Below are 26,474 nucleotides of genomic sequence, written 5' to 3'. Positions count from 1 at the left end.
TTTTTAAAAGCTGGGTTTGTCTAAAACCACCATCAACAAAACAATAAATCCCAAACCCCCCAGATTTATATGACATATAATTGTGGCGACATCATCTATAACATTTTATTTCCTTTTAAATGTTATTTATTTTTAGAGATGGAGTCTTGCTCTTTTGCCCAGGCTGGAGTGCAGTGGCACAATCAGGAGACATCATCTATAACATTTTATTTCCTTTTTAAATGTTATTTATTTTTAGAGATGGAGTCTTGCTCTTTTGCCCAGGCTGGAGTGCAGTGGCACAATCATAGTTTACTGTGATCTGAAACTCTTGGGCTCAAGCAATCGTCTTGCCTCAGCCAGTGTCCAACTAACTTTTTCATGGAGACAGGGTCTCATTTTGTTGCCTGGGCTGGTCTCAAACTCCTGGGCTCAAGGAATCTTTCCACCGCTGTCTCCCAAAGTGCTAGGATTACAGGTGTGAGCCATCATGGCTAGTCCTGCTATAAAATTTATGTCTTCTTTTTCACTTAGCATGATAAACAGAAGTGTTTCTCCAGTTACAAATGTATTAAACTATTTATAAAGGCCATTATTATTTTTGATCACTCCGTAATTTTTCGTGTGGGAAATTTGCCACTTACTCAGTCCTTTATTACTAGACATTTGGTTGTTTTCTTTTTCCTTTATAGACAACATAGTAATGGGCATCTTTGTACCTCAGGCCTCCTCTGCACATCAGATCACCTCAGCAAGGTAGAATCCCAGCAGGCATTCTAATGACTCAAAAGTTTTTGGTGCAGTCTACAAAATTACTGTATGACAAGATATTAATACATGATGCTGATATTTGCGTTAGCAAAAGCTGCTTATTGGATGTCTGAGTTGGGCAGCATTTGGTAGGCTTATTTTTTATTCTTTTAAATTCTTTCAAGTGATTAGAAACTTTAGAGAATCTTAATACGTAGGTAAAAGAAAATCTGGTGCATATTTAAGGCTCTTTGTATATTTATATAGCTGGGCAATATTTTTAGTAACCATACTGATGTTTTACTGCTACATGTGATTTGCCAATTTTTAAACTAAGACCTATAGTAAAAATTTTTTTTACATTTGAATCCAAATTTGTTTCATATTGATAAACACATATGAAACAATATTTGTCTTTAAGCATTCCATATTGTTATATTCTGAACTTTTCTTTTTCATTCCATTTTTTTTTTTTAAAAGATGAGCCATGATCCTCTAAATTGATTTTATAATCTCCTAGAGGTTCGAACTCATAGTTTTAAAAGCATTGTACTGTACTGTGACAGGCAGTGAATTCAGTGGAACACATGGCTTGTTTCCCTGACTGCCTTTACTTTTCCTGCGTGTGGGAGGGAATCTTGTACTCTTTAACCTGGCAGTACCTGAGTGAGACATAAGGAAACCAAGTACCCCGCCCAACAGCACTCAACTACCAGCGGTCAACTCAGACATGGCCATTTCTGGGTGGCCCCCAGATCCAGGGTCTCACAGCCCAGCAGCAGAGAAGCCATTCCAGCTTCTGTTGTCCTGGAGGACACAAAGCCAGCTGCAGGAGAGGCACGTGACCTTTAGGAAAGACTCTACCACAGTGGTTCAGCGCAGGTTCACCAAAAGACTATTCACCTGGAATGGACCCTGAACCCCCCGGGTACTGTGGCACAAGCAGAAGTCCACCAGAGTGAAATGCGGCTTTGCACTCTGACATACGCCCCTTGAAAACCTGGAGCCTGGTAGAGTTGGGGTGGAAAGCAAGTTTTCTATCAGCAGAGGAGAATCTTCCATAGCTGCTAGAAGGATCAATTAAAAGTGTCAGTCCGATGGCTTCTCTCGGGCTTTTTGAACCTCAGCTGCTTCCCCTGCCCTTTGCTTTTAACCCACCAGTGGGGCCTGCATGAGGGGCGCGGCGAGCTGGTGCGTGCACAGCACCCCTTGTACGCCTGGAGGGGGGTGTGCTCTCTGGCAGCAGCCTTCCTCCTGGAATTATCCTCCTTACCAAGATGCTTCTGCCAGAATTAGAGAAGGGCCAGTGAGTACTTGTGAAGGAAGCTGGCAGTAACTTCCAGCAAAACTTGCCACGCTCTAACTTCTCAGAAGGATGATGTGACCAGCTGCGAATACCAAATGGAAACAGATTTTGCCTAGAGGGTTTTCAAGAGGGCTGATGCACCTGAACACCTTGCCTGAATGCAGTGTACCCTTCCATTCCATACAATAATCATTGAAGGGACATCTTAATTAACTCACGTGGACATTTCTAATTATGGAAGAAAATGCTGCCTCCCCTCACCAGCTGAAACCATCACTGAAATCAAAGCTAATGGCAGGCAACACTCTGTTCTCAAAGAGCAGGTTCATTATATCATTGCAGCATTTCCCATTTTCAACATACTCACATTGATTGACTGGAGCTTAAAAATAGTAAGAGTATAATGTTGATCTTGGATTTCTTTGAATGCTGAAAAAAATACCGCCTTTAAAATCAAATTTTACCAAACTTGGCAAACAACAAACAATAGAAAAACAACAGAATAAATGTAGATTTTCCTCCTCCTGTTCTCTAGCACAGGGAATCTGCTAGAGGGCCCTGCCTCCACTTCCATCAAACAAGGGAAGAAAATGCTCTCTATGAGGTCAGTGTTAACTGAGCCAGCACAGGGAGGCTCAGCAGGTGAGCTGGCTTGGTGGGAGGCAGTGGTTCTGAATCCCAGCTCCTTTGCAATGGCCTTGGGACCTGGGGCAAGTGGCCCTCTCTGAGTTTTAGTTTCCTGAAGTGCACAATAGGGCCTTGAGAGCTTCAGGATCTTGGACATGGTAAGGCTCGGTGCTCACTGGCTCCTCCTTCCTTCCTGTCGCCTTTTCTTTCTGGGTCTTGAGAGGACATGAACCAGGACCGCGGTGCCAAGCTCATGGCTCTTGGCATATTTTATTGAACACTATTTACGAGGTTAACAGACCAGGAAATCTCAATGATAGCCCCAAGGGCTGCTAGTTTTTTTTTTTTTTTAAAGACAGGGTCTCCGTGTGTTGCCCAAACCAGAGTGTAATGGCACAGTCATAGCTCACTGCAGCCTTGAAATCATTGGCTCAAGCAGTCTTCCCATCTTAGTGTCCCAAAGTATTGGGAGTACAGGCATGCGCCACCTCGCCCATCTTTTTCTTTCATAGTCATGATGACTTAAAATGGCCAACTTTAAGTACCTTGCTGCAGTATCACAGCTCAGTATTTTTCTGTTCATGTTTTCCCCATGTCTCCATGGCTCAGATTTTGTGGAGGAGTGACAGTTGTGTGTACTGGTGTGTGTGTGATTGCACTCACACATGTGTTCAAGGTTGTAAAGTTGCATTCACCATTCACCAGTGTCACGGAGAGACCCTGTATTCTTGCTCCCACTGCATCTTTGTCTCTGTTGTCTCCCTCAGTGCAGCCGGGACCAGAGCTGGATGTGGCAGCAGTGTGCTTCTTGAGCACTCACATGGAACAAAAAAGAAAGAGAACGGAGCTTGTGTTGCGCTAGGCTAATTGCCTTATTATTGATTCAGCTGTATAAGTGAAATGGATTGTTTAAACATTTTTGGTTTTGTGATTGTTTTATTTCAGGTTTTATTAAGCTGGGCAGCAGATCATTGATGGCACAGGATTCAGAGGCACTTCGTTTGTATCTTCCAGGGTAGCTTTTCTGAATGTAAATCTTGTCCATCTGGTTGCCTGTTATCCATCCTTCCAAAGCTCAGCAGGCTTGATTAAATTCAGAACTGCTCTGCCTTGATAGTGGCATCTCAGGTTTTATCATCAGCTATGCAGCACATTTTCATGTGTCCGGGGTGACTCTCAGAGGCCACGGTATTGCCTTTCTACTTTCTCAAGAACCAGAATGTTTGAAAGGCAGTCTGTAGTTATAGAATGAAGTGGGAAATACATTTTAGATTTTTTTCCCCCTTAAAATGTATATATCAGATCTGTAAGTGAGGAATATATTGTAGGTGACTGTCTCACTTGCAGATGTGCCTGTGAACTTGGCCATCAGGAATCACAGACATGGCTTAGAACAGCATTCAGGGGTCAAAAAAATAACCCTTAAAGTAAGTGGGATATACATGACTAAAAAGAGGTTGAACTTGTTCTACCTTCTCTGTCACCTGTTAATATTATGCCATGGGATTCAAGTAGTGAACCAGTTTTTTGTTCTCCTCTGAAAATGCGGGGGGAGCTACCTTAGTATTCACATTTCGGTTTAGCCATCCAATCAAGGTTTTCTTACAGATTGGTTCCACTGTATTTGTCCTGAATTACATGTTCTTTGTTTTTCATGTTTGATGTATAACCTTTGAAAATCTTAGTTTCTTTATGTGCTTTCTCTTTGTCATACTCTCTGAGATAATTTCTGATTATGTAGCCATGATTTCAGTGTTGATCTTTTCTATCCAAAGCTCCTCTTTAGTGAGGATGGTGGCCTCATTACAGTCTCTGCAGATGACTGCCTTGCTTCAGTCCTGTGCCATTCTCACTTGTGTTCATGTTGTCCACATGTCTCCTGTGTACACCTGCCCATTCTTTCTTGCTGGATGGGCAGAACTCAGTCCAGGGAGGCCTTGGCCCTCCATGTTTCCTGTGTCTGGACAGAAGCTGTACCGTGCTTGAAATTAGTTGTAATTTTACTGTAAAACAGATCTGTATATTTAATCTCCATGTTGGATCCTGCACAGTTACTCTACTGTAACCCAAATTCATACTTGTATTTTTAAACTCTCTTCTGGGGAAATCATGAATGCAGAAATATGAGTTGGATTTTTTCTAATTTTTCTCCTCCTGTTTTAACTATTCCTCTCTTTGGTTTCTCTTTTTCTGTGTTTTTGAGTTGGGGAAGATGTGGAGCTATGTGTGAGTTCTTGGTTTAAAAGAAAATTGGAAGCAGTATCTTCCTCCCTAACGGGAAAAAGCGGTATTTTGTGTTTTCCTGCAAGGCTGTTTCTGCATACTTGTGCTTGAGTATTGTAGAGGAAGTGGGCTTTGGGGGTATGCCAGTGTCCCCACCACCCATCGCTCCTCAGAGTTGCTGCTCCCCAAGGCAGCACAACTGTAGTGTGTTGCTGTGATGACACGGCCCTTTCCCTCTTCCAAGGGTGGGGAGAATCTCAACTTTCTCCCTGCATTTGCAGTTTGTTGGAATTATCTTTTCTCAGTTTCTTTGTTCCACACCATATAGAGTTTGTAAAGATTCTGAACTGAGGATAATGTTTGTAGGAGAGGAATTTTAATTAGAAATGATGTTATTCATTCATTCTTTATTTAATGAACATTTATTGAGAATCTGGTTGTGGGGTTGGGGTGGCACCTTAGTATTCCTGTTCTGGGTTAGCTTCTGACAAGGGTTTTCTCTTAGGCACTGAGGATTCTGCAGTGAACAAGAAAGACGATCCTCAGAAATTACATTCCAGTGTGGGAGGAGGGAAGGGACAGAAGACAAGCAAAATAAGTACTGTAGTCTTACCTTCTGTGTCTGTAGCCTCAGCTGTGTAGAATGCCAGGGACATGTGAGGTTGTGAGCCAAGCCCGTCCTTAATTATGTGCACTGAGACTCTTGACCAGTGCTCCCAGGCCTGGCCGTGTGTCTTTTTCACCGAGTCTTTCCCCAGTCAGGGAACCAAGGCTCTTTGTTTACCGTGGTGGATCCTTCAGGCTCCTCTTTGCATTCATTTCTGAAGAACGAGAGAGCATCCTTTCTCTGCCCTTAGTTGATTCAGAGCAGAAAATGGAAGGGAGAGTAGTGAGGGGCAGATAGGCAGGGGACAGAAAGACCAAACCTGAGAAGCGGAAGCTACTTCCATCAACCTGAGGGCCTCAAGGCTCCGCCACAGAAAACAAATTCTGCTTAGCACGTAGAGGGAAACCTATCATATTTTGTAAAAAAGCTTATTTTAAGTGATTATTAAAATGAAGTTTTAGTTCAGAAGAGGGTAAAAATAGATGGCAGTCTGTTCAGATGGAGTTTCTTAGTCGAATCTGGAGTGATGCAGGTGCACTGTGAGAGGCAGAGCTGAGGGTCGGGAGGCTCCCGGGCAGTGCTGCTGTCTGAGAAGCCACGGAATCTCTTCCAAAAGTGTAGACCGAGCTTGCCCAGCCCGCAGCCTGTGGGCCACGTGTGTCCCAAGAGTGCAGCCCAACACAGATGGGTAAAGCTTCTTAAAACGTGATGACCTTTTTTTTTGCATTTTTTGTTTTTGTTTTGTTTTGCTTTTGGCTCATCAGCTGTTGTTTGTGTTATTGTATTTTTTGTGTGGTCCAAGACGATTCTTTTTCTTCCAGTGTCGCCCAGGGAAACCAAAAGGTTGAATACCCCTTATGTAGATGAATGAAGTGACGCTTCTTTCCAGGCATGATGACACTGTTTTGACAGGGCTGCACCGTGTTTCGACAAGGTGGGACCCTGTTTCATAAGGGTATAAACAAAGGAAGTAATATGGTAGAGGATACAGAGTTTCTCAGAACTCCTCCCAGGCTAGAACTCCTCCTGCACCAGCTCAGCCCCCGTAGAGCATGCTCGCATCACACCATCATGACTTGCTTGGAGGTTGAGGGATGGGTAGGTAATTAATACACCTGTTACTTAATCAGATGTGCATGGGATGAGCACCTGCTTGGCGCTCTCCTTGTGTTGAGTACTTGGAGGGAATACTTCACACCACGATTAACAAGTATAGCTAACTGATCTTCCAGTCTGCCAGTCTGGTTAATTAAAAGGAAGAAAAAAAAAAAACAAAACGAAAAGGATTACTGCTGGCTGAGGTAGATATAAATGCGGCCTAAAACAACATCTGACAGCCTGAAAATAAGATACAAAAGCTATGAAGACTTCCATTGCATGCCAGTGGAACAGCAAAGAATGTAAACAGCATCTGTGGATGCCAGAGGTGATTTCCTGGGTGAGGTAGCATTGTGTCATGGGAAAGAACAGCCTTTGTTTCAGGTAGAGCTCCTTAATATCCCTGGCCTAGCGTCTCCCAGCCACTTGGCAGCTGTGTGAACTTAGGAATGTTCTTCAACATCTCCAAGCCTCTTAAAAAATATCTCTCTTTGTCTGTCTATCTAGTATATATCAATATAGTTTATTAAGAATCAACTCAGTGTAGGCATTGCATGCCCCATGGCCCCCAGCGTCCCACCTTATTGAAACAGTGTCATCTTACCTAGGACAAAGCATCACTTCATTCATCTACACCAGGAGTATCCAGTCTTTTGGCTTCCCTGGGCCACATTGGAAGAAGAAGAATTGTATGTACACACACACACACACACACACACACTCACTCTCTCTCTCTCTCTCTCTCTCTCTCTCTCTCTCTCTCAGGATAATTATTAGAAATTTCAAGGTTTTGTGGGAAATTGGAATTCATGTAGGCGAAATGCCTAGATATAGTGCCTGGCACCTAACATTCACTTGGTAACCATTAAGCTACTGTTATTATAAATATGATTCGAACAAATGGAAGTGAAAAAAGAAAATACATTTAGCAGGAGCTCGGAGGAAATAATCAGCATGAAATGTTTGTGGAACATATTTAATGCATTATCCATTCTGTTGCATAAGGTTTTCTAAAGTGTCCTGAATGTGGCAGCACAGTACCTAGGACATAGCACAGTATCTTAATACTCCTCACTCAGTTATTTCCTCCTCGCGCTAGCTCAGATTCTCTTGTTTTATTCATTAGTCATTTATAGAGCAGGCATGATAAGCGATGCTCCATGCCATGCACTGTACTGTGTCTGAGATGAACAGGATAAAGTATATATAATCAAAGGAACTTGTACGTGGAGGTTGGGCTCGGGCATCCACTTACCATAAACTGAGGAAGGGATGTGGGGAGTGGGGAGCCGTGGACAGGAGTGGGAGGGACTGAGCCGGCCTGAAATAGGAGACGATGGCGTGGACAGCTCCCAGGCCCACCAGTGGCCTGGCAGAAGGATGACACTTTCTATATCCTGTGCCTGAGGCTTGGTTGTGTTAAAGAAAAAATTATTCCATGACTCTTCATTAAAGCAGAGTAAGGCAAACTTGACTAAGGACCATCTCGATGGGTAGAAGGACTGCAGCCATGGGGTTTTGTGATAGGGGGAAGAGATTAGGTTCAAGTCTGAATACAGCATGGACAAGTGGGAATTTATAGCAAAGGAGCAAGGGATGTGGTCACTGAATGGAAAATTACTAAGAGGAAACATCAGGAGTAAGGAGAATTCTGGCTAGATCGACTCGACAGGATACTTGCTGAAGGCAGGCCGGGAGGGTCGTCTGAGGGTGGTCAAGGACAAGGAGCTTGATTAGACGTTGAGGGTCAGGGGTTCTTGCTAATCTGACTTAGCAGGGTTCTTTGCTAAAAGTGGAGTTTATAAGGAAGTGCATAGATGGGTCCAGGAGAAGGCTCAGAGCCTGACTGAAGCTTGGTTAAACAAAGGCTTTCTTTAGAGTGATCCCTCAGCATCTCGGGGATCTTTTTCCAGGATACTTGGGACCACCTGATGAGCGTTTGAACCCCAGGTCTCTTTTGCTGCCCTTTTTCTAGTGTTCATGGCTTCTATGTGCTTATTCATGGCAAAGCATGGGCGCTTGATTTCTGAGTGGTTTTAAAGTGAAATGTCTGATTTGTTCCCTGAGATACCCCAATGTTAGCATCTTCTCTTGTCCCTGATGTTATTCAATCCAGCCTGCATACATAAGTGCATAAGTACATCTCTGTGCGGATTTTTTTGTGGACTGGATTTTCTGTCTCCCCCCTCCCTGCACATCCCACTCTTTGTCCCTCCCCTTAGTATATTACATTCCAGGCTTCCAGGCTCCTCCCATCTCCAGGCATTTGCTTCAGTGGTGACCTCATTCTAAGGCACTCATTTCAGTACTGAAGTTTGATCCTAACTCTAGAAAATCAAGTCTTTACTGCCCACCACACCAGGTCAGAAATACCAGCCATACCTCTACCTCAGCCATAAATCTCTGGAAGTGAATTAAATAGGAGTTTTGATGATTAAATGTGAATATTACCACAGTGTAATAAAATGGATGTTTTTCACTAAAAAACACTGTGACACCTTTGCATCTAGAGAAAGAGTATTTCTTCAAAGCAGTCATGTTAGGTGGAGCTCATTTTGATGCCTCTTTAGGACTGGCAGGAGTGCTGGCTCACCAGTGGCAGAAGGACCCCAGTCTTGCAACTGGACAGTTTGCCCGCTCCATGTCTCCCGCGTTTTGCTCCTTGAGATTTCCTGCTCTTAGCATCTCTGCATCTCCACCCTCATTTCATCCTTCTGCTATTGCTTTGCCATTATGATCCGAGAAGATCCTCTCTGAAAATCAGGAAACCACAGTGAACTAGCTAGACGGTGAGACCATGCTGAGGCTGGAACCAGGAGCCTTACTCTGAACCTAACAGGAAGCAGATGAACTTTCAGAAACAGAGAGGACCAGGTCCTCTCTGCCAGGACCTGGCTTATTTGCACTCACTGCCACTGTAGCTGCTCTCTGTGACAGCTTCTCAGAGTGTGCGGGTGGAGGGGTCATTCTGGAGCAGAAGAGCTGGTGCTGAATTGGAAAGCTGCCCACCACACCAGGTCAGAAACACCAGCCGTCCCTCTACCTGCAGCCTGCAAAAGCCATGTCCCAGATCTTGGTGTGGGTGCTGCCCTTGTCAGGAGGGCCCCTCCATTGAACGCCTCTGCAGAACACACTGCTGTGCCATGAGAAGGGCAGAGCAGAGGACAGTGGCATCTTGGCATCCCCAGCATTGTATTGTGTAGCAGCTGCATTAGGGCTTCGAGATATTTGGGGTAATGGTTGCAGCAGCACTTTTGGAATGTGTAACCGGCGGTACATGGGGGTTCTGTACACTGAAAGTGAAGGTGTATCTCCTTGGCACTGCCTTTTGGCAGATGGAAGTTCTTGATTTACCTGCCTTCTAAATGACTTCTTTCACTAGAGGGATTCGAGCTCGGATTTTGCAATCACATGTTATCAATGTGGAACTGTATGTGCTAGAGCCTGACTTTGTATGATTTACGTTATCTGGTTCCCTTTATTCATCTGAAAAATAGGGTTAGTAACGCCTATTTCAGTGTCTGTGAGGATTAAATAAACATGTCACATACCTGGTGCATGGTAGATGCTTAGTAAACATTAGTTTCTTCTTTGTGCTCTTGGTTACCCATACAGTTAACTTTCAGAAAGCATCTGTTACCTCAGTAACAATGGACATAAAATATGCTGACTCGGGTGATCAGGAGTATATGGAGATTGCAGAGTGTATGCATATACAGTTAGTGCTTGACTTACGACCACGGTCGGGACCGCGGACTGGTCGGGACCGCGGACTGGTCGTAACACGATTTGGTCGTAAGTTGAGTAGGCTATATGTACAGTTGAAATGGTGCACGCGGAGATGGTAGTGCTGCCGGAAGCTGATCCGCACTGTCGTACGCCCAGCTGGGCAACGTTTGCGCTGCTAGACGCGGAGCAGTCGTGGCTAGCAATTGTGGTTGTAAAGTCGAGTGGTCGTAAGTTGCATAGGTGGTAAGTCGATCAATACCTGTAGGTATATAAGTCACTGAATCTTAAAGAAGAAAGAGTCAAGGATGTTTTGGTGACTGAACTCTAAAGCAGCATAAGCTTGTTGAAGGTAATAAATAGGGAAACCCTGGAAGCACCAGGTTTAAAAGGAAAAGAGAGTTAACGAAGCTAGGAAATTATAGTTTGATGACAAATGACATCATATACCAACACCTCAGGAAACAACTGTCAGGCAGAACTTTAAAAAAAGATTTGTGGAAATTGTTTTAAAACTCATTAAATTTGGCAGCACATCCTCAACTTGGAGAGAAAGGAAGAGGCAAAGGAATCAAAGGCTCTGACAGTAATTTATGGATGTAGGCAAATGATAAATACTTCGTAACCACTTGTTAACTGGATTTGGGAAGTAAGTTTATGACATTGACCTCCTCCCTACTCATCAACAGGGAGGCTACATTGTGGAAGGTCCTTCCTGGCCACCAGCATTAAAGCTTCAGAGTAAACAGTGGGCAGAGAAGGCACAGGAAGCTGCTGCCTCTAGAGCTGGCGATGGTAACAGGCTGTCTTTACCTTTGCCTCGAGCCTGGAGGAAAAGGCTCTAGGAAATGGGAAAGAGGAGCAGTGTCAGGCGTTTGGCACAGCCGTCAGTGGGTAGGGCTTAACTGGATTGACAGGCCGTGGTTTTCCCACAGATAGGTTAACCCCAGCAGCATATCCACCCCGAACTGGGTCTTCCCAGCTCCCTCCTCTGTGCCTTAACCTGGCGCATGGCCCATCGTCACCCACTGCTTGTCACCCTCATCCGCCTGCCTCCCTGTCCTCGTGGTCCAGCTCTCATTACTTACCAAGTGCGTCCTGTCTTCTCTAGATCTTCAAATCCGTCTGCTTTTTCCAACCCCCTTCCCACCTGGATGACGGCCACAGCTCCAAACTGACAACTTTTCCTCCTTGGGCTCATTTTTTCACCAGCGTGAGGTCATAATGGCCTTTTTAAAGTGTGTATTTGGCCCGGTCGCTCCACTCCTTCAGTGACTGGTTCCCTGGGGGATAAAATCCAGATTCTATGCTTTTTTTTTTTTTTTTAAATTAACCATTTTATCTTTGGTATACTCTGCCTCTCATATCCTTCCCCTGCTCCCTGTTAGCCTGGGGAGCTAACCCATTCTTCTGGAAGCACCTGCCCGGAGCAAAAGCCTCTGACTTGTCTGTCTCATGCTCCCACAGGGAGCTGGGGGCCACAGGGCCTCACCATCCTGTTTCTCTTACGCAACACCTAAATCAAGTTGATTCTCCATAAATAATTTGTTGAGTGTTTAATGGAGTAATGATAGTGGACTCAAATGCCTCTTTTCTAGCTTTCAGGGTATCATTTCATATACTTTTCAGCTGTCTGTAACAGCAGATTTCATCAATATTGCCCCATAGTTAAAAGACCTAGTCATTTGCTGGGTATTAAAATATCAGCAATCCAAGTGGTATTTTTCCTGTTCCAATGATAGTACTAATTCATGCCTTTCAGGAGAGGCTGGTTGCTAGGAGATTCTTTCTCTGAGTTCATCTGCATTTGACTTAATAGTTGGTCCTTGCCAGCTTTTCCTTTTCTCTCCTTCAGTTGTTGAGAAGTATTTCATTTGATCATTCTTTTATGTTCCTTTTGTTATTCAGCTTATTTGCTAATTACTGTTGAACATTTGGACTTTATGCATGGTAGGGCCAGTACTGCCTGTGTCCTAATGTGGCACTGATTGGCCCCCCCTGGCCTTTGTGTTGGAGTCTAAAGGCCGCTGGCTTTAACTGGTATTGTCGCTCTGCTCCTCCTAGGACTCAGTGAGGTCGGCATGTTTATTTCTCTGATACATAGTTTTTCTCTTCTCCTTTCTCTGAATTTAAACTTGTCACTTCACCTTCACATTTTCTTTTAATGAATGTCCTTCTAAACATAAACACCAGCGGTCAAATTTGAACTGGTGAAATGTCATCAGTGACTTGTCCCTCTGTCCTCAGGAAAAGTACAGCCTCTTGTTCTGACACCCAGGGCTTTGCACAGTCTGGCCTGAATCCCCCTTGCCTGCTTTCCTTGCCCACAGCATTTCTTCCTCGACTCTGGCTTTGCATGTCTACTGGCTGTCCCCTGATAAGCTTTTCTGTTATGTGCCTTGGCCTGTCCTCTTCCTTCTAGCTGAGATGCATTCCCTCTGAGCAGTCCTCCAAATAGAAATAAAAATCCAGCTCTCTGTGAGGCCTGCTGAAATCTCTCTTGCCTGTGCTGTGCAGTCATCTCTCCTCCACCAGTCAGACTTGGAGCACTGCCAGCACTGCCCATCATTGCTGTCTGTGTGATCCTTGCTGCATTCTGCCTTTCCTCAGGAGTACTTGGCTGGGTGGGGGCGGGAGAGAGAGAGAGAGAGAGAGAAGAAAGAAAGAAAGAAAGAAAGAATGAGAGTGTTTGCTGTGGAAAGAAGCTCCTTGAGAGTTAGGACTGGATCTGAAATCTCTGTGCAGTCCATTCAGTTCCATTCCTTGGTGGTATATGGAAGACATTTGAATGAATTTACTGGCTCCTTTCTCTAGTCAGCACTCATTTTGGGGGTGTGGGGACACTCATTCAAACCAGTGGTTTTAGGGACGTCAGAAGTACACAGGCATGTACTAGGCTTGGTGGGAGTGAGCCAAGGAAGGTCAGGAAGGCTTCCAGGGCTTAGGATTTTGCTTGACACTTGAGGTGCGAGCAGGAGCAGACCAGATGGCCCCCACGAGAGAGGATATTCAGGGCAGAGGGGATGGCCTGGTCAAGCCTGGGAAAAACTGAAAGAAGATTGTGTGGTGGCCAAGTTGCTGGAGCAGAAAGGTGTGGTTAAGAGATACGGGAAACAAGGCCAGACTGGAGGAGCAGCTAGCTCCATAGGGGTGATGATCAGGCTCGGAAGCTAGCGAGAGCTTGTGAGTCTGAGTCAGAGAGAGTGCTTGGGTGTGTCCGCCCTTACCCATGCCTCTGTCAAGCCTCACACAGCAGAGAACAGGCACTAGCATTTATCCTGTTGCTCCTGCTGTCTCCTACCCTCACGTGGACTTTCATAACCCTCTTTGTGGTTTTCCTCACCTGATCTCTGGTAAATGTGGCAGTAAGCAGTCAGATGCTCAAAAGGGAGCAGTGTTAGGGTGAAGCAAGGTTTCTGGCAAAGCCGCACCTAAATTTTGAGGTTTTGTTTTATTGTGTTTTTTAAGTAGAGACAGGGTGTCTTTCTGTCACCCAGGCTGAAATGTAGTGGCATAGTCACAGCCAACTGCAGCCTTGAACTCGTGGGCTTAAGCGATCCTCCTGCCCCAGCCTCTGTAGTAGCTGGGACTAGAGGCCTGCAGTAGCATGCCCCGCTAATTGAATTTTAAGTTTTAAAATAAAGGCAAGTAGTTTGTAATATGAACTGTGCCCAGACAGAGTGATGATCTTTAAACTTTGCAACAGGATTGATAATTCTGTGAGCAGGGGCCATACCTGTTGCGTTCACTGCTGTGTGGCCAGCTCAGCATGCAGCCCATGGCTTGACACAGGGCAGGGTATGTATAGGTGTAAATAATTGTATGTACAGATGAGTATATATGTGAGTAGAATATATTTCTATATATGTATAAATATATTTTGGCCTATTTATAAAATTTTATAATTTTCTATATAAGGGCTTTCCACATCTTTTATTAAATTTAATGACATTTTGTTTGTGTTGCTTAGTAAATGGAATATTTTTTATTGTCATTATACATTTGCTATTTTTTTTTTTATTGCCCTGGGCCATAGTGTTTCTCAGTGTATACCCAGTTGGCCTCGGGAGGTACGATTTCTATTGTGTGGGACACTGGTGTGGACAAGCAGCAGCTACTTGACATGTGGCAACTCCACGAATTGCTGAACACCCTAGCGTGAAGAGGACGGCATTGCTCCTTCAGCTGAGCACTGTTGCTGAGATGAAGGAATGAGATTGATTTCTGTATGTCCGTTTGTGTCTAGCACCAATAGATTTTTTTTTTTTTTTTTTTTTGAGACGGAGTTTCGCTCTTGTTACCCAGGCTGGAGTGCAATGGCGCGATCTCGGTTCACCGCAACCTCCGTCTCCCGGGTTCAGGCAATTCTCCTGCCTCAGCCTCCTGAGTAGCTGGGATTACAGGCACGCGCCACCATGCCCAGCTAATTTTTTTTTTTTTTTTTTTAGTAGGGACGGGGTTTCACCATGTTGACCAGGATGGTCTCGATCTCTTGACCTCGTGATCCACCCGCCTCGGCCTCCCAAAGTGCTGGGATTACAGGCTTGAGCCACCGCGCCCAGCACCAATAGATTTTTAAACCAATTTATATTTTTTGTGTGGAGGATTATATGCAAGTAACAATTTTGTTTCTTTCCATTTCAGTAAATTCCTTGTATGTTATGTTTTCTTGTCCTGTCACGTCGACTGGGCCCCCTGTACAATGTTGACGGTAGGTGGATCCCAGTTTCATTCCTGACTTGAGAATGTGTCTGATGTTTCACCGTTAAGTATGCAGATTGCTTAAGTTTTTGGCAGAGAGCCTTTATCAGATTAAGGAGGTTTGCTAAGAGTTTTTACCCCAAGTGGTTATGGAATGTAGATCCCCTGTTGGTTGGACTTAGTTCATTCTATACAATGTAACTCTGTTTCTCTGTGCTCCATTCTAAGTGATTTCCTCAGAGCTGTTTTTCAGGTCACCAATTCTATATTCCAGAATCTCTAATCTGCAGTTTAACTCATCCTATTGAATTTTAGCTTTCATTGACCAGCTTAGTCATTTGGGCTGCTATAACAAAATATTGTAGACTGAGTAGCTTATAAGCTGTAGAAATGTATTCCTTACAGTTCAGGAAGCTGGTAGGTTCAAGATCAAGGTGCTGGCAGACTTGGTATCTGGTAAGGATCTGCTTCCTGGCTCATAGATGACCATCTTCTTTTTGGTGTAACCTCACATGGCAGAAGGGACAAGGAAGCTCTCTGGGGCCTCTTTCATAGGGGAGCTAATCCTATTCATGAGGGCAAAGCGCCTTCCAGAGGTGCCACCTCCAAATGCTGTCTCAGTGGGGACTAGGATTTAGCATATGAATTTTGGTCTGTAGTGATTGTGTTTGCATGCGTGTATAGATGTGTGTATATGTATGTGTGTGTGTCTATATATGAATGCTGCAAACATGGTTCTTTTTTAAAACTCCATTTTATTTGTTCAGAGTATCTTTTCCCCCTTATTTAAAAATTTCTTTTGTTTTTCACCACTGTGCACACACTTATTCTATGGTCTTTATTCAGTTTTATTATCTCAAGTTTTCGAGGGTCTGATCTTGATACTTGTTGAGTTTCTTGGCTCTTGCTCAAGAGGTAAGAGACTATTTCTTCCTACTGTGTCTTACCATTTTAGAATGTGAGCCTGTCATCAGAGGACATGATCTGATGGAATTCTGGGAGATAGCCTGCTTCAGAGTGGTTTATAATTTGGCCAGTTTGGTGTGAACTTTTTCTTTAGGAGTTTCCTGGGCTACATGTATAAAATAGAATGTCACCACAGTCAAGATACAGACAGACTGATAGTTACCAGTTGCTGGGAGATTGGGCAAAGCTTTCCCTCTGCAAAGCCCAGCCTCCTTTTCATTTGGATTCATAGATACTTTTTCTTAATTCAGGTTTTTGCTAAGATCATAGCTCTCTGAGGGTTCTAGCTGTATGTATAAGTGTCTGTTCCAACTCCTGTGTTATATCCAGTCCTGCAGGAACGTTAAAATAATAGTGTCTTCAAACCAAGACACTTCTGAGAGTAAAGGGAGTTAGAATTCTTAATTATGCCAGATCACAGGTGCGAACCAGCATGTGTGTCACCTTAGTCAAAACCCAAGACCAGCTAACGCAGTGGAATAGCCCCCGCCCTGCCGCAGACTGCAGTTCTCTCAGTTCGGCCTTAGGCCATTTGCCGTGCTTTCTTGCCATACTCTTATAGGCATTTAAAAGGCCGTATTACATTTTAACTCACGTTTTGAAGTGCATGTAGCGTCATGTAGCATAAGAGCTTTTAGGCTATTTGGTCTGTGTGTTGGAAGAATAATCTGTCTTCACTTTTAACATTAGCATCTTTATCTCCTTGGTTAATCTTGAGATAGAATATTAGATACATTAAGATAGAAAATTAGAAATAGGACAGCAGAGAAAAACTAGGGAGAGAGGAAGGGAAAAAGGAAACAGTTATAGGGAAGAAAAGAGGGAGTGGAAGAGAGACAGAGATGGGCTGGAAAGAGGGGAGATGGAGAGACGGAGATGGAGAGACAGATGGGGATAGAGAGACGGGGAGATGGAGAGACGGGGAGGTGGAGAGACGGGGAGGTGGAGAGACGGGGAGATGGAGAGATGGACAGGGAGCTGGAGGGACAGACAGACAAACAGAGCAGATGAGTGCAGGCTGGATGTGTGCGCACAGAGAGCTGCACAGAGTCACATCCATTCAGACAGCAACCCACTCCCGGAGAGACTGACCTGGAGGCCCACACATGTAGACGTGTGGACACAGACACACACACTTGCAAAGATTTATAGGGAGATCACCGACAGGGACACCAGCAGCTGAAAGAGAGTGAAAATAGGAGGCAGCCGAATCTAAGTGTGTTATATTTAATTTTATTAGAAAATAAAATTAAAGTCAGTGGAAGTAGAAAAGATGGCATTTTAGGTAGAATTAACCAGAACTGCCATAGCAGCACTTGGCCGCGGCAGCCACAGCAGCAGCGGTTGCTGTCATGGGATGCTGATGCAGGCTTTTGGGCTCAGGCTTGCCTGGCGACAGCCTCCTGGAGCAAACCAGCCAGGTTGGCCCCTGATGTCACGCCCTTGACACCAGCAAGTGGAGATCATCACCAGTTTTGAGGCAGTGGCAGGGACAGTAGTAACAACAAAAGAAACAATCTGATTTAAAATTGACAGGCTTTGTTGATTTCATAATTGCCACCCACATCATAGACAGATTTGGAAATGTGACTACCTGAAATTGAAATTAGGGGTTTGAGATTTTAACCACATCAAATACTGCTCGAATGACAGAAAATAGAACTAGTGATGTCTTTGGAGGGTAACTGCGGGGCTGTACCACAGCTGGCCTCCCAGTTGAAGCTCACTTTCTGTGTACCTTGAGGCTCCAGAACCTATCAAGGAATTGCAGAACTCTTGACTCCTTTGGGCTCTGCTCACTAACACTGTCCAGACCTAAGTGGACAGCCCATCTTTTGGAGATGATTTATTGGAGTGATCATCAGCTTAGGGCATGGCAAATGCAGAGAAAGGGGGATGCAAGGTTGCGGGGTGTTTTGACTTTGCAGGCTTCTGTGGTGTCTCCTCTCTATCCAGTACTGTTTAGGCCTTGCTGTGCTTTTCCATTTTCCATTTTACTACTTTTTCAGATGGGTAATGATAACTAATGACGCTTGCTTGTCTTAGCCGCTGTCTTATTACCTGGATCCATTTAACACTGGAAAGTAAACCTGGTGCTTGTGTAAAAGACGAGGTGAGCAATTGCGGATCACTGTTACTGTGCTATCTGTGGAAAAGACTGAAGAAAGTGAGATTGCCCAGCATAGGAGAATACTGCGGAATTAAACCATGCCGCATGCTGTTTCTTTTATCTTCAGTTTTGAATAAAGGCGTTGTATTTTACCGAGTGCTCAGCTGAAACATGGACTGAAAGCAGTGTGACCGAACATGCAGTTGTCACTTAAAAGTCTGGCAGGAGGCCCTTAGAAAAACCGTTCTATGAATATTTTAATGCAGCTGTGTGTCTTAATAGGTATCAACATCATAAAGAAAAAATAGGCTAAAACTTTGCTTCCTAAATATTAGATTGAAGTCAACTCAAGGGATTCCATGACATACCTTAAAACTGCCTCCTCTAAAGCATTGCCTCCTCAGAGGTTAATTTATGGATTATCTTGCCATTCTTTTAGGAAGTAGGAGACTCACAGGAGTATACAACACCAAAGTTGTTGTTTTTTCTTTTTTTTGAGACAGAGTTTTGCTCTGTTGCCCAGGCTGGAGTGCGGTGGCGTGATCTCAGCTCACTACAAACTCCACCTCCCTAGCTCAAGTAGTTGCCCTGACTCAGTCCCAAGTAGCTGGGATTACAGGTGCATGCCACCACACCTGGCTAATATTTTTGTATTTTTTAGTAGAGACAGGGTTTCACCATGTTGACCACACTGGTCTTGAACTCCTGACCTCAGGCTATCCTCTTGCCTTGGCCTCCCAAAGTGCTGGGATTGCTGGCGTGAGCCACCACACCCGGCTGCAACACCAAAGTTTTAAATATCAATTTCAAGCCAGCACTCCTTAGAGAACAGAAATTGTATAATGAAATTTAACAGTCTTCAGTGTCTGTAAGCCTAACATTTATGTATTGAGAGTTTTATTTCTTTAGCCCTGATCTAAGTGCTGTGGCTTAATGTTTTTAATACCCGTTATTTCTGGGGCCCCTGTTGTGTGGCTGGCAGACATCCTGTCCATTGTGCTAGAACATAACTCCTAATCTTCACAGCAGTCCTCGAAGCAAAGTGTTATTAGCCCACTTTGTAGATAAGGAAAATGAGATCAGAATAGTATCACAATTTGCCCAAGGCCATAGAGCTAGCAAAAATGAATTCAAATCTGGATCTTTTACATTATAAAATGTGTAATTCTTTTTTCTACTGTTTGAGCTTCTCTTTGGGGAATGAATGATTCCCAGAACTCCTGGAGAGTCTAATTTCAGCTTTCGGAATGTGGGTTGTAGAGTCAATCCTGATGGGTTTTTCCTTTTTTTGTTGTTTTCTCCTCTAGTACTTTATACTTCAGCTTAGAAGGATGCTCTTGGTAGGGCTGGGACCTGATCTCTTTCGTTACTTCTGTTATCAGTACCTGTAACTCAGCAGTACCTAGCACCTAGTAGATGCCCAGTGATTATTTGTTGAATGAATGGATGAATTAATGAAAACCATGACAGAATGGATTGGCCCTGACAACCTCTTAGTGTATATACTTGTGACATCTAATGAAATGCTGATTTATCCTATCACAGTATAATTGTGAAGGTAAAGGTGATAGAAATGTCATATGATGCATTTCGAATCAGCTAAATACATGTTTTGTCTCACCATTAATCGACTGCAACCCTTTGAAAACCAAGAATCCTTCTTATGACCATGAAATAGGTCATGTAGAATAGGAAAGTTAATGACACAAGTGGCCACTACTCCAAAGTAGTGTTTTGATAAGAACAGGATCGAATACAATACTTAGCATATAGTGGAAATTCAGTGGATGTTGGTCCATTTAACTGAATTCAACTGAATAGCCTTGCGAGGGAAAAAAAAAAGCACAATATTTATTTTTGACTCTAATGGTCCAGTGCTTTGTTTAAGCTATTCTGTTGTAAGCATGCTACTCTGTATCTCCTAGGATTTGGTCATATATTTTATTCTTCATTGTTCACTAGCTGGTTGTACACTCTGATGTGTCACGTACTTCATGTTGTCTCCCTGAATCTATTCTGTGTTTATGTAGAATAGACCAGGCCGTACACATCTCTGCCTCTCCCAGAGGCCGGCCACATGCCCACCTGCCATGGGGCAGAGTTCTCAGCTTCTGTGTGGTACTGTCTTTTTTTCGGGAATGGAAATGCTCTGGTGGGGCTTCAGTCTTTCAGTAAGGCAGTGATTTCTGCTAAAACGACACCCAGTAGAGTAGCTATTTAAATTTTAAAAGTTATTCTTCTTCTGGATGAGTTAGCACATGAGGTACTTCAAGAGCTTCATAGGAGCAAGGGGGAAGAGTGGAGCTCTCTGCCTGCTGGGAAGGCGGGTCTAAGGGAGGCCCAGCTGTGTGAGTTTCCAAGAGGGGCTTTGCGAGGGGTGAAGGATATGTAATTTGGGGGCGGATTGAGGCAAGGTCATGTGAACAATTAATGTTTAGATTATTACTCTAAAATTGAGTATAAACTGTTAGAGCTGACTGCAGCAAAGTGGTCAGCATACTTTAGCAGTGATACGTATTTCATCTGTAATCTCTAATTTTTAGTATTCCATGAATTTCTTTCTTTTAACTTTTATCACTGAAAAACATCATAGAGGTGAACTGAAACCACTATGCTCTTCCAAATGTGTTCTCCCTCATTGTAAACATTGGGAATATCATTTTTCCTGACTCTTGCAGTGAGGGGATTTTTTCCTTTGTGGCTAAAATTGCACTGTTTGTCGTGCTTGGCTTCGGTGTGAAGTTAGGGTGATAAGCAGGTTCATTTTGCTTGGCTTGTGAGAATGGTGGCTTTTCCCTATTTTTTTGTTTCCCAAAGAGGTGGAGTTCTCATGACAGAACACATACTGTAATTACCATAGTTTTCTTCAGGACCTGGGCTGTACTCACCTCGTTTGTGAATTTCACATCAGACACTGGTCTTGAAGTCTCTGAAGCCTGCAAGTCACTTGCTGTGTGTCACCACACTGGGAAGAGATGACACCTGGTCTGTCACCATTAGGGACTACCTGTGGCCCAGGGAGCATTCTCATCAGACTTAGAGTTATATCTTGGCCGTGAAGGAAACACGACAGGCTTTTCTTCACCTCCCACTTGGTGCTGACCTTTCATAGGGAGAGTGTTAGATGTAATCCTGCTGCCCAGCTTCCCCACGGAACAAGTGGTCATTATGCCTTTCCTCGCTGTAGCCCTCTTGAGGAGCAGTGGTGGGCACAGGGGCTGCTGGTGGAGGACGAGGGCGCCTTGGCCCAGGAGTGCCTCTGAACCAGTCAGTTTCACCCGGGGCTTCTGTGACAGTGGACTGTGTTGAGGGGAGACTTATCTTGGTGACTCTGTGAATCTTCCCTGACTTCAGGGAGAGCTGCAGGGCATCTCCTGGGAACACCACCTTGTGTTGGAGAGGCAGTCCAACCACTCAGAGGGCAATAAAGGGCCGAATCAGTTTTCACAAGCAGTTTTTTTAACAAAAGTTTTAAAAAGCAAACCAATAGGCCAGGCACAGTGGCACACGCCTGTAATCCTCCAGCACTTTGGGAGGCTGAAGCAGGAGGATCACTTGAGCCCAGGAGTTTGAGACCAGCCTGGGCAACATAGTAAGACTCTGTCTCTACAAAAAATTAAAAAATTAGCTTGGCTTGTGCTACATGCTTTTAGTCTCAGCTCTTCTTGAGGCGGAAGTAGGAGGATCACTTGCATCCAAGAAATTGAGGCTGCAGTGAGCCATGCTTGCACTGCTATACTCCAGCCTGGGCGACAGAGCAAGATTGTGTCTCAAAAACACAAACAAAAAAACCCAACAAGTGTTTACAATGCATAAAACTCAGAAAACAATCATATTATTCAAAGATAACCAAATACTGATACATATTCTCATAATATATTTTCTATGCCTACACATGTTTTCCCCCAAAAGGGTATTATACTGCTTTCATCTCCTAATGACATATGGTACATCGGTTTCCATGCCAATAAAATATTCTCCATTTGATTTTTGGATGGTATGACAGCATTTCACCATACAAATGATAGTACTGTTATTTACTGTTAAACATGTCTTATTAGGGTCAGGTATGGTGGCTCACACCTGCAATCCCAGCACTTCAGGAGGCCGAGGTGGGTGGATCACCTGAGGTCAGGAGTTCAAGACCAGCCTGACCAACATGGAGAAACCTTGTCTCTACTAAAAATACAAAATTAGCCAGTGTGGTGGCATGTGCTTGTAATCCCAGCTACTCGGGAAGCTGAGGCAGGAGAATCGCTTGAACCCGGGAGGCAGAGGTTGCAGTGAGCCAAAATCATGCCACTGCACTCCAGCCTGGGCGACAGAGCAAGACTCCATCTCAAATAAAATAAAATAAAATAAAATAAAAATAAAAATGCCCCATTATTGGAAGCCGTCCCTTAGAGTCTGTGACATCCCTTAGCAACTTTGCAACTTTGAGGGTCTGTGAACATAACAGTATAGAACCCCAATCTTCAGGCAGTCAGGGATTGTCCTCCATGACATTCTTGGACTTAAGAACAGGTTCTCAATTCCCTGAGAAATGACAGACTTGTGTTATTTTGGTTCCAAACAGGAAAGCTCTACATTTTTTTGATTGTGATGTTTCATAAACCCCTACTGATGTATTTTAATAATAAAAGTGGGTCTTAAAGAAAACTGGTCTGGTAGGTGAGTCTCAGGTGTTAAGGTAGGAGTTTCTAGTCCAGATGCTGTCTAAGGCCAAGGATTGCTTTTCTGGTGTCACCTTGCTGGCATGCGGGAACTGCATGCATGTTGTGCTTCCACTGACGCTTTTCTAGGGAACTATGTGTTAAGGTTTTTGGACGCTAAAAGCCTCCACCATGGTTAGGATTCTATATTTGCCTTCATTTTGACAGCAGAAGCCCTCAAAACGTTTAGTAGCACATTTACTATTTAACCCCTTTTATATCCTAGTTGAACAGGAAACCTCCTTGCAGAGTCATTTTCACCGTGAAATTTCTTGACTAACTGTAGTTCAGATTGAAACACGTTTGAAAAATTAAGGGTCTGTTTCACCCATCTTTCTCCTTCCATCAAAACCCCTTAATACCTTTAACTGTGAAACTATTGTGTAATGTTAACAGAAGTTATATAATACAAGAAGCACCGGATAATTCAAGTAGCATCTGTTTAAGATTCAATAGATATTTCTTTAATCAAGTACCCAGGGAGAAGTTAGAAACTGGCCCAGTTAGCCATTGGCTGACACAGGAAGAAACCGCCACATTTCAGAAGTTTGCTGAGGATAAACCTCTGTGTGGATAAGTGATTACATGTTACCTCCAGTGCATATTTATTTGACCATCTTTGTCTTTCTTTTACTTTATCTTTTGATCAATTAGCTATTAATGCTAGGATAGCCCCATCTATTTTTATTAGTGTTGATAAGATTTCTCTGCAAATTTATTGAAATAATTGAACCCAAAAAGTTTTATTCTGACGCTCTAAGTTGATTTGAAGACCATCCTGGCTTACCAGTAAGTCTGATCTCTCTTTCCTCCCCGAACTTAATTCTTGTGTTTTGCTTATTTTCTATGGAATTGTTTTTTTAAAAAACTGGAAAAACTCTTCTGTGATGGCATTCTAAGTTGTTTATACCATACTGACAAGTCGTAGCCCTTGGAGATTGTTCTAAGATTGCAAAATCAAATGCTTGTGAGGACCTGCCAATGAGTGTCAGAAAAGCAGAGAGAGGGTGGTCACTGGGGAGCCTGGAGTCTTGTGTCCCATAAGGGACACAGCCACTGTGAAGGGGGCCACAGCTGCTTGTCTTCAGCCTGTTGTGACCATTTGGGTAGGGCTCAGTGTTGCCAAAAGATCTGATTTCTCAAGGGAAGCTTGAAATAGGGGAGTGTGTGTATGTGTTATGTGTTTGAAATCTCCTGATTTTTATATGTTGTCTTAAAAAGTGGGGATCAAAGAAAACATGTCTGTGGCCCAGATTAGGCCCACAATGGCTGATTTGCAGCTTTTGCTCTAAGGGGTAAGTTTTGCCTTTTCAGAAAATATTCTTTTTTTTTTTTTTCCCCCATTTATTTATTATATTGCATTTTAGGTTCTTAATTAAGCAGAGTATATGGATGCTGATTTGCCTTAAGGAGTTGAGATAGTCCTATTTTAATCACCTTGAATAAGGAACTACCATGTACTTGACTGTAAGGTTTTGATGAATCTGTTGTAGCACATAACTCTCTTTAAAGGCATGCCATAACTCTGTCCTGTTATTTTGTAGTGTACTGGGTACAGAGGAGAACTTTTTCAAAAGAAAGTGGAGTTTTTTTTTAGGCTAATAGATCTCCAGCCAACTGTCTAATTTTTATGTATGATTTTCGGATTTCTAAATAGCAGTGTTCTGAATTGAACCAGAAGAATCTATTAACATAATAGCTATAGGTTTCCAGAATCCTTGAATGTATTAGCAATTCAAAGCTGAAAAAGAATTGAGTCAATCTTGGTTCCTCTTAGTTATCAGATGGTTTATTCATATACTTTCTTTTTCTTTCTTTAAAGATTTGAACATGGAATTCAATCCTTCAGATCATCCTCGGGCCAGCACAATATTCCTCAGTAAATCTCAGACAGACGGTAGGTCCTTAATTTATGTTTCTTTTTTTAAAAAAGTCTCATGTTGGTGATTCACCTAGTGTTGGTTTCCCAGTAGATTTAATTTTGAAGATGAAATAGAGTCCCTTTAGTGACCCACACATATATCGTTTAATGATAGGTCTCTTGGGATTTTTGGCTTTTGCAGTGTTGTGTTTTTAGAATTTCCTATTTGAAGCGTCTATCCTCATTTTGTCAGGCAGCTGTATTATTTTTACATACATTGTGTGGTAGGAGTTTCTACCCTAAGAGTCACAAATTTTCCTTTTAGAATTGATATTTGCATAACTTCTCATAAGATCAGAAGTATTTGTTAATTTAGACAGTATGTAAAAGAAAGCCAAATATAATCCTTAAATAAAAGCACCACTGCCTGGCTTTGTTGAAAGCTGAATGGAACCCATACACTAGGTGCCGACGTTTTCTTTTTTTGCCACCTCTATAATAACCATATCTAAGTTTATTCTTATAGATTGCACCATCTTTGTGGTTCACCCCAGGTGTGTGTGGGATTTCTCCTAGAGGTTTTCTCTTTTTTCAGCCCCTTCCCTGGCCCTTGGCCGCAAAGGAGAGATAGATAAAACTTACACAATACAGCAAACACACATCTTCATTGGATTCCTACAGAAAAGAGTGGCAGGAGAGACTTTTTAAATGATAACTAGAATATTATTATAAGATGCTGGAGTCCTCTGTGATTCTATCCCTGACTTTTTGGGCAATTGCTAAGCTTTAATTCAGAGAATATCCTAAATGGACTAGAAAACAATTAAACATGTCTTTTAAAAAAAATTACTATTATACTTTAAGTTCTGGGGTACATGTGCAGATTGTGCAGGATTGTTCCATAGATACACACATGCCATAGTGGTTTACTGTATTCATCCCCCCATCTTCTACATTAGGTATTTCTCCTAATGTCATCCTTCCCCAATCCTCCTACCCCCTGCTGTCCCTCCCCTAGCTGCTCCACCTCCAAACACGTTTAAGATGGTAAGTTCATTTATGAGAATTGATAGCACTTCAGTAACAATTAAGTAACATTTTTGGCAAGGTATAGTGCTGATTTAATATTATTGGGATTCTTTAGTTAAGCAAGCCACTGACTTGATTTGAAAGAGTTTGATGCGTTTATGAAAAGTTAACGTTTCCTAGAATAAATTAGTATAGGCATCAAATATTTAGGTTGGTGCAAAAGTAATTTCGGTTTTTGCCATTAAAAGCAATGGCAAAACTGAAGTAAGTTTTCAGTGTGCTAGACACAAAAGAAACATTTTTTTCCCCTGAAGCAGGAAGCCATTAGGAGGGGTGAGATAATACAAAGGAAGGAAGGTGGCAGTGAAGATGGATATTTGGAACCATGAAAAAGGAGGGTGAAAACCAAGTTTTATAGACACTTAACTGATAGTGCTATAAAAACAAGAAACAAAGTTGACTTACTTTCAGGTTTTCCTCTTGCTTCTTGTGAACTCGGTGCAGATCAGCTTCATTCAGAAGATGTCATAACAAGATTCTCATGAAATTGCATTAGAACCTCTAAGTGAATTTCCCATACCTTGGTTATCCTGGCAGAAGGAAATTTGACCCAAGTCAGGGTTGCTCCAGACTTAGCTTAGGGAACTCTATCTTCCCCTTTACTTTTGCCCTAGATATCATTCCCTTTTCTCTTTTGGAACATCAGGGCATCAGTTACTCTGACCCCTCCATTTATTGCTTCAGTTTCTCTTTGAGTGCTAGATCGTTCTACTCAACAT

General features: G+C 43.1%; 1 protein-coding gene across 7 annotated transcripts in view; it reads left to right on the top strand.

The window, feature by feature from the left end:
- CCNY (cyclin Y) overlaps positions 1–26,474 on the top strand; it is a 266,513-nt gene that overhangs the window by 165,580 nt on the left and 74,459 nt on the right. For 5 of the 7 annotated variants that reach the window (XM_032259779.1, XM_032259778.1, XM_032259782.1 and 2 more), the window contains one exon: positions 24,628–24,702. In XM_032259779.1, coding sequence (XP_032115670.1) covers positions 24,636–24,702 — 67 coding nt within the window. In that variant the 5' untranslated portion in view covers positions 24,628–24,635. Of the gene's footprint in view, positions 1–15,006; positions 15,028–24,627; positions 24,703–26,474 lie in introns of those variants that run through there. The other 2 variants (XM_032259776.1, XM_032259783.1) reach the window with 2 other exon arrangements.

Source organism: Sapajus apella, unplaced genomic scaffold (genome assembly GCF_009761245.1).
Source record: "Sapajus apella isolate SASKATOON/1434 unplaced genomic scaffold, GSC_monkey_1.0 scaffold111, whole genome shotgun sequence".
In the NCBI taxonomy this organism is placed as follows: domain Eukaryota; kingdom Metazoa; phylum Chordata; class Mammalia; order Primates; family Cebidae; genus Sapajus; species Sapajus apella.
The sequence above is the reverse complement of the archived record's forward strand: the minus strand, read 5'-3'. Positions and strand labels throughout refer to the sequence as shown.